Source organism: Coregonus clupeaformis, chromosome 8 (genome assembly GCF_020615455.1).
Source record: "Coregonus clupeaformis isolate EN_2021a chromosome 8, ASM2061545v1, whole genome shotgun sequence".
NCBI lineage: Eukaryota > Metazoa > Chordata > Actinopteri > Salmoniformes > Salmonidae > Coregonus > Coregonus clupeaformis.
The window spans coordinates 7,047,314-7,055,551 of NC_059199.1; the positions used below are offsets into that span (position 1 = coordinate 7,047,314).

Genomic DNA, 8,238 nt, shown 5'->3' on the forward strand with positions numbered 1-8,238 from the left:
CAGACCTTGTTCCTTACACCCCCTGTTCAGACCTTGTTCCTTACACCCCCTGTTCAGACCTTGTTGCTTACACCCCCTGTTCAGACCTTGTTCCTTACACCCCCTGTTCAGACCTTGTTCCTTACACCCCCTGTTCAGACCTTGTTCCTTACACCCCCTGTTCAGACCTTGTTCCTTACACCCCCTGTTCAGACCTTGTTCCTTACACCCCCTGTTCAGACCTTGTTCCTTACTCCCCCTGTTCAGACCTTGTTCCTTACACCCCCTGGCCAATGCCTTTGAAACTACTACATTTTCATAACATTTAAGTTTCGAGGGAGCATGCAATTGGCATGCTGACTGCAGCAATGTCCACCAGAGCTGTTGCCAGATAATTCAATGTTAATTTCTCTACCCTAAGCTGCCTCCAGCAGCATCATTTAGAGAGTTTGGCAGTACATCCAACTGGCCTCATAACCTCAGACCTGTAACCACGCCAGCCCAATTCCTCTACATCCAGCTTCTTCACCTGCGGGATCATCTGAGGGTCGTGGGCTGCTGAGGAGTATTTCTGTCTTTAATAAAGCCCTTTTGTGGGGAAAAACCTCATTCTGATTGGCAGGGCCTGGCTCCCAAGTGGGTGGGCCTATGCCCTCCCAGGCCCACCCATGGCTGCACCCCTGCCCAGTCATGTGAAATTCATAGATTGGGGCCTAATGCATTTATTTAAATTGACTGATTTCCATATATGAACTGTAACTCAGTAAAATCGTTGAATTTGTAGCATGATGCATTTATATTTTTGTTCAGTATATATGTCAATGTATATCCATCATATACATATGCCAAAATAGGCAGGAGTTTCTAGGACAGATTGGTTGCTTCTAGGACAGATTGGTGGCTTCTAGGACAGATTGGTTGCTTCTAGGACAGATTGGTTGCTTCTAGGACAGATTGGTGGCTTCTAGGACAGATTGGTTGCTTCTAGGACAGATTGGTTGCTTCTAGGACAGATTGGTGGCTTCTAGGACAGATTGGTGGCTTCTAGGACAGATTGGTGGCTTCGAGGATACAGCTACAGCAGCTACTCTTCCAGCAAAACTAAGGCAGTCCATACAATTTAAAAAACATTACAATACATTCACTCATTTCACAACACACTGTGTGCCCTCAGGCCCCTACTCCACCACTACCACATATCTACAGTAGAAAAATCCATGTGTACGTGTGAGTATAGTGCGTATGTTATCGTGTGTGTGCATGCATGTGTCTGTGTCTATGTTTGCGTTGCTTCACAGTCCCTGCTGTGTCTCCCGAGTGGCGCAGTGGTCTAAGGCACTGCATCGCAGTGCTAGCTGTGCCACTAGAGATCCTGGTTCGAATCCAGGCTCTGTCGTAGCCGGCCGTGACCGGGAGACCCATGGGGCGGCGCGCAATTGGTCCAGGGTAGGGGAGGGAATGGCCAGCAGGGATGTAGCTCAGTTGATAGAGCATGGCGTTTGCAACGCCAGGGTTGTGGGTTTGATTTAAGAATGTATGCACTAACTGTAAGTCGCTCTGGATAAGAGCGTCTGCTAAAATGTAAATGTTCCATACGTTTTTTTTTGTATCTGTTTTTTAAAATCTAATTTTAGTACTTGCATCAGTTACTTGATGTGGAATAGAGTTCCATGTAGTCATGGCTCTATGTAGTACTCTGTGCCTCCCATAGTCTGTTCTGAACTCGGGGACTGTAAAGAGACCTCTGTTGGCATGTCTTGTGGGGTATGCATGGGTGACCGAGCTGTGCGCCAGTAGCTCAAACAGACAGCTCGGTGCACCCAACATGTCAACTCCTCTCATAAACACAAATAGTGATGAAGTCAATCTCTCCTCCACTTTGAGCCAGGAGAGATTGACATGCATATTATTAATATTAGCTCTCTGTGTACATCCAAGGGCCAGCTGTGCTGCCCTGTTCTGAGCCAATTGCAATTTTCCTAAGTCATTTTTTGTGGCACCTGACCACATGACTGAACAGTAGTCCAGGTGCGACAAAACTAGGGCCTGTAGGACCTGCCTTGTTGATAGTGCTGTTAAGAATTCAGAGCAGCGCTTTATTATGGACAGACTTCTCCCCATCTTAGCTGCTGTTGTATCAATACGTTTTGACCATGACACTTTACAATCCAGGGTTACTCCAAGCAGTTTAGTCACCTCAACTCGATCAATTTCCACATTATTTATTACAATATTTAGTTGAGGTTTAGGGTTTAGTGAATGATTTGTCCCAAATACAATGCTTTTAGTTTTAGAAATATTTAGGACTAACTTATTCCTTGCCACCCACTCTGGAACTAACTGCAGCTCTTTGTTAAGTGTTGCAGTCATTTCAGTCGCTGTGGTAGCTGACATGTATAGTGTTGAGTCATCAGCATACATAGACACTCTGGCTTTACTCAGAGCCAGTGGCAGGTCATTAGTAAAGATTGAAAAAAGTAATGGGCCTAGACAGCTGCCCTGGGGAATTCCTGATTCTACCTGGATTATATTTGAGAGGCTTCCATTAAAGAACACCCTCTGTGTTCTGTTAGACAGGTAACTCTTTATCCACAATATAGCAGGGGGTGTAAAGCCATAACACATAAGTTTTTCCAGCAGCAGACTATGATCGATAATGTCAAAAGCCGCGCTGAAGTCTAACAAAACAGCCCCCACAATCTTTTTATCATCAATTTCTCTCAGCCAATCATCAATTTGTGTAAGTGCTGTGCTTGTTGAATATCCTTCTCTATAAGCATGCTGAAAGTTTGTTGTCAATTTGTTTACTGTAAAATAGCATTGTATCTGGTCAAACACTATCTTTTCCAATAGTTTACTAAGGGTTGGTAACAGGCTGATTGGTCGGCTATTTGAGCCAGTAAAGGGGGCTTTACTATTCTTTACCATTCAATATTGTCCGCTATTATCCTCAGTAATTTTCCATCCAAGTTGTCAGACCCCGGTGGCTTGTCATTGTTGATAGAAAACAATACTTTTTTCACCTCTTCCACACTCACTTTACGGAATTCAAAATTACAATGCTTGTCTTTCATAATTGGGTCAGATATACATGGATGTGTAATGTCAGCAATTGTTGCTGTTATGTCATGCCTAAGTTTGCTAATCTTGCCAATGAAAAGATCATTAAAGTAGTTGGCAATATCTGTTGGTTTTGTGATGAATGAGCCATCTGATTCAATGAATGATGGAGCTGAGTTTGCCTTTTTTCCAAAAATTAAATTTAAGGTGCTCCAAAGCTTTTTACTATCATTGTTTATGTCATTCATCTTTGTTTCATAGTGTAGTTTCTTCTTCTTTTTATTCAGTTTAGTCACACGATTTCTCAATTTGCAATACGTTTGCCAATTTATTTGCCATTCCTTTTGCCTCATCCCTCTCAACCATACAATTTTTCAATTCCTCATCAATCCACGGGGATTTAACAGTTTTTACAGTCATTTTCTTAATGGGTGCATGCTTATTAGTAACTGGAATAAGCAATTTCATAAATGTGTCAAGTGCAGTGTCTGTTTGCTCCTCATTACACACCACGGACCAGCATATATTCTTTACATCAACAACATAGGAATCACTACAAAACGTATTGTATGACCTCTTATACAAAATATTAGGCCCAGCATTTGGACCTTTGGTTTTCCTAGATATGGCTACTATATTGTGCTCACTACAGCCAATGGATTTGGATACTGCTTTCAAACACATTTCTGCAGCATTAGTAAAGATGTGATCAATACATGTTGATGATTTAATCCCTGTGCTGTTTGTAACTACCCTGGTAGGTTGACTGATGAACTGAACCAGGTTGCAGGCACTGGTTACAGTTTGAAGAATTGTCTTGAGTGGGCAGCCTGATGAAATTGGTTGCTTCTATGATAGATTGGCTGCTTCTATGATAGATTGGTTGCTTCTAGGATAGATTGGTTGCTTCTATGATAGATTGGTTGCTTCTAGGATAGATTGGTTGCTTCTGGGATAGATTGGTTGCTTCTAGGATAGATTGGTTGCTTCTGTGATAGATTGGTTGCTTCTGGGATAGATTTGTTGCTTTTAAGATAGGTTTGTTGAATCTAGGATATATAGTGTGCTTCTAGGATAGACTAATTATGTCTAGGATAGATTGCTTGCTTCTAGGACATATTGGGTGCTGCTAGGATATATTGGTTGCCTCTAGGACAGATTGGTTGCTTTTAGGATAGATTGGTTGCTTCTATGATAGATTGGTTGCTTTTATGATAGATTGGTTGCTTCTAGGATAGATTGGTTGCCTCTATGATAGATTGGTTGCTTTTAAGATAGAGTGCTTGATGGTTGCTTCTGGGATAGATTGGTTGCTTCTAGGAAAGGTTGGCTGCTTCAAGGACAGATTGGTTGCTTCTAGGATAGATTGATTGCTTCTAGGATACATTTGTTGCTTCTATGATAGATTGGTTGCTTTTAGGATATAATGGTTGCTTCTATGATATATTGGTTGCTTTTAGGACTGTGGTTGGTTCTAGGATAGAGTGATTGCTTCTGGGATAGATTTGTTGCTTTTAAGATAGGTTTGTTGAATCTAGGATATATAGTGTGCTTCTAGGATAGATTGATTATGTCTAGGATAGATTGCTTGCTTCTAGGACATATTGGTTGCTTGTAGGACAGATTGATTACTTCTAGGATATAATGGTTGCTTCTAAGATAGATTGGTTGCTTTTATGATAGATTGGTTGCTTCTAGGAAAGATTGGTTGCTTCTAGGATATATTGGTTGCCTCTATGATAGATTGGTTGCTTTTAAGATAGAGTGCTTGATGTGGTTGCTTCTGGGATAGATTGGATGCTTCTAGGATAGAATGGCTGCTTCTAGGACAGATTGGTTGCTTCTAGGATACATTTATTGCTTCTATGATAGATTGGTTGCTTTTAGGACTGTGGTTGGTTATAGAATATATTGGTTGCTTCTAGGATAGATTGGTTGCTGTTAAGATAGAGTGGTTGCTTCTAGGATAGATTGCTTGTGTCTAGGACATATTGATTGCTTCTAGGATAGATTGCTTGTGTCTAGGACATATTGATTGCTTCTAGGATAGATTGGGTGATTCTAGGATACATTTGTTGCTTCTATGCCATATTGTTTGCTTTTAGGATAGAATGGTTGCTTCTATGATATATTGGTTGCTTTATTGATTGATTGGTTGCTTATAGGATAGATTGGTTGCTTTATTGATAGATTGGTTGCTTTATTGATATATTGGTTGGTTGTAGGACAGATTGATTGCTTCTAGGAAAGATTGGCTGCTTCTAGGACAGATTGGTTGCTTATCGGATTGATTGGTGGCTTCTAGGATAGAATGGTTGCTTCTATGATAGATTGGTTGCTTATCGGATTGATTGGTTGCTTCTAGGACAGATTGTCTTCTTCTATGATATATGGGTTGCTTCTAGGATAGATTGTCTTCTTCTATGATATATGGGTTGCTTATCGGATTGATTGTCTTCTTCTATGATAGATTGATTGCTTCTATGATTGATTGGTTGCTTCTATGATTTATTCTGACAAGGGAAGACTCCTACCACTACAATGTGACAATTTTCACAGTTTATATATTATACTGTAGTTAGCATAGCTATCTTCATTATATAGTTATATCATCATGGAGGCTACTATAGTGTTTCTAGGTTATTACTATGTTAATACTGTACTGCATCTATGACACTAATATACTGTTTCTATGTTAATACTGGGCAGTTAATGTATTTATATTTCTGTAATAGTGTGTGATTACTGTAAGTAGGACAGTTAATGTATTTATATTTCTGTAATAGTGTGTGATTACTGTAAGTAGGGCAGTTAATGTATTTATATTTCCATAATAGGAAATAATATTTCTAAGGAGAGCTCTTACCTCTGGGTTTTCTGACTGCAATGAACGGTGTCTTTTTCTATTGGCTGTTATTAGACCCTCACAGAAAGTCGTGTTCTGGCCGAGGCATTTTCCTTATGTTTCATATATACATTATATATTATATTAATTATATTGTAAGTCTGTTCCATATTTATATGGTAATAGTGACAGCAGGTTCGATGGTTGAAGTACAAGGGGAACAGGAGGTTCTTTTCTGTTTGGATCAAAATGTTCAGTATGTTGAGCACGCACTCACACACACACACACACACACACACACACACACACACACACACGTTTGTCTGTCTGCAGCTGTAATTAGGTGTTTTATTTGCATAATTCCACTCAGCTCCTCTGCTCAACAGAACCCCCTCTCTTTCTCTCTCCACCCCTCTCTCCCTCTCGCCTCTCTCTCTCTCTTTCTCTCTCTCTACCCTCTCTCTGTCTCTCTCTCTCTCTCTCTCTCTCTCTCTGTCTCTCTCTCTCCCTCTCGCTCGCTCTCTCTCTCTCCCGCTCTCTCTCTCCTCTCTCTCTCTCCCTCTCTCGTCTCTCTCTCTCCCCGCTCTCTCTCTCTCTCCCCTCCTCTCTCTCTCTCTCTCTCTCTCTACCCTCTCTCGCTGTCTCTCTCTCTCGCTCGCTCTCTCTCTCTCTCTGTCTCTCTCTCTCCCTCTCGCTCTCTCTCTCTCCCTCTCTCTCTCTCTCTCTCTCTCTCTCTCTCTCTCTCTCTCTCTCTCTCTCCCTCTAGCTCTCTCTCTCCCTCTACCCCTCTCTCTCTCCTCTCTTCCTCTAGCTCTCTCTCTCTTTTGTGTCATCCTTCCCTCCATATTGTATCTACTCTACTTTTATTGAAATGCTTTACTGTATATTGCACTAAAATAAAAATAAAAATACAATAATAATGTAATAGTTTTTAAATAATTTAAAAATATAATGTATAGATACCTTTCATTCTTTTTTCTTCATCTCTCTCTCCCTCTCTTTCACTTTTCAAGGATCCTCCCTTCTACCAGTAACAGTTTCATGTTGAAGAACCTGGTCTCTGGAGCAGACTACAACTTGTGTGTCCTGGCCATCTTTGATGACACGGTCACCTCCTTGGCGGCTACCAAGGTGCTCAGATCCTTTCTCTCTCTGTAGCTCCTCACCAGGGTTCAATTTGAATTGAAGTCAGTCAATTTAGGAAGTCAAATGAATTTAAAATCCACATTTATGAAACACTTTTGACATAAATAGCTTTTCCTTTTCAGCAGTCATTGAAAATAGATGCCCTTTTTGCAATTATTGAATTGGAATTTCAGTTTACTTCTTGTATTGACTGCCTTCAATTCCAGTTGACCCCAATCCTGCTCCTCATTAATGCTTTAAACAAGACTGAGTGTTTTGGGGGTTTGGTTTATGTTGCCAGAAGGATTATCCTTTCCGTAATCCCCTCTCTCTCTATAAAATTATTTACTTCATTCTAACTTTCTTTCTTTGATATTTTTAACTTATTCTTACTCCCTCTCTTTTTCAAGGTTCTTGGCTGCGCCCAGTTTAGCACTAAAGAACTCTACCCAGAATGCCGATCTCTACGGGCCCACTTCCTGGGTGGAACCCTGACAATCCTTGTGGGAGGTGTTGTCGTGGTAACACTGCTGGTGTTCACCGTGGCGCTGATGGTACGTCACCGTGTCTGCAGTAACCACGACGACCACTGTCACCATGGGGATGATAGTGACGAGTCGGCGTGTTGCCAGGGCGGGTCGTTAGGGAGTCCGGTCAAAGAGGTAGTGGCTGGAGGTGGCGGAGGAGTCTACAGCCAATCAAATGGCAACGGAGATGTGATGATGGTGGTCTTGCCCAATGGGCTGCCTTCAAAGCAGAGAGGGGGCCTGACGAAGGAGAGAGCGAAAGAGAAGGAGAAGGAGGAGGAGGGGGAGAAGGAGAAGGAGAAGGAGAAGGAGAAGGAGAAGGAGAAGGAGAAGGACAAGGACAAGGACAAGGACAAGGACAAGGACAAGGACAAGGAGAAGGACAAGGACAAGGACAAGGACAAGGACAAGGAGAAGGAGAAGGAGAAGGAGAAGGACAAGGAGAAGGAGAAGGAGAAGGAGAAGGAGAAAGGAGGGGCTGACGTACCTACTAAGTTACCCCCCAAACCAAAATCCCAAACCCTCCTCAGGCCTAGAGTGACCTGGGAGGGCAGAGAGGGAGAGAAGGGGGGAGGACAGGGGGGAGGACAGGGGGACATGACTCTAGCAATGCGTGAGCGTCACGTTCCTCCCTACACTCTCGAAACAGTCTCTCTCTACAACTCTCCTGTCATAAGCTCCTCCCCCTCAACCCTCCCCCGC

The 8,238-nt window shown here is 42.2% G+C and overlaps 1 protein-coding gene across 1 annotated transcript in view; it reads left to right on the forward strand.

The window, feature by feature from the left end:
• Nucleotides 1–7,833, forward strand: part of LOC121571053 (leucine-rich repeat and fibronectin type-III domain-containing protein 4-like) — a gene marked incomplete at its 3' end in the record, with an annotated part of 72,784 nt that extends 64,951 nt beyond the window's left edge. The window contains exons 7-8 of the mRNA XM_041882296.2: nt 6,898–7,015; nt 7,420–7,833. Of these exons, the coding sequence (XP_041738230.2) occupies nt 6,898–7,015; nt 7,420–7,833 (532 nt within the window). The remainder of the gene's footprint in view (nt 1–6,897; nt 7,016–7,419) is intronic.
• Between the last annotated feature and the right edge of the window lie 405 nt (nt 7,834–8,238).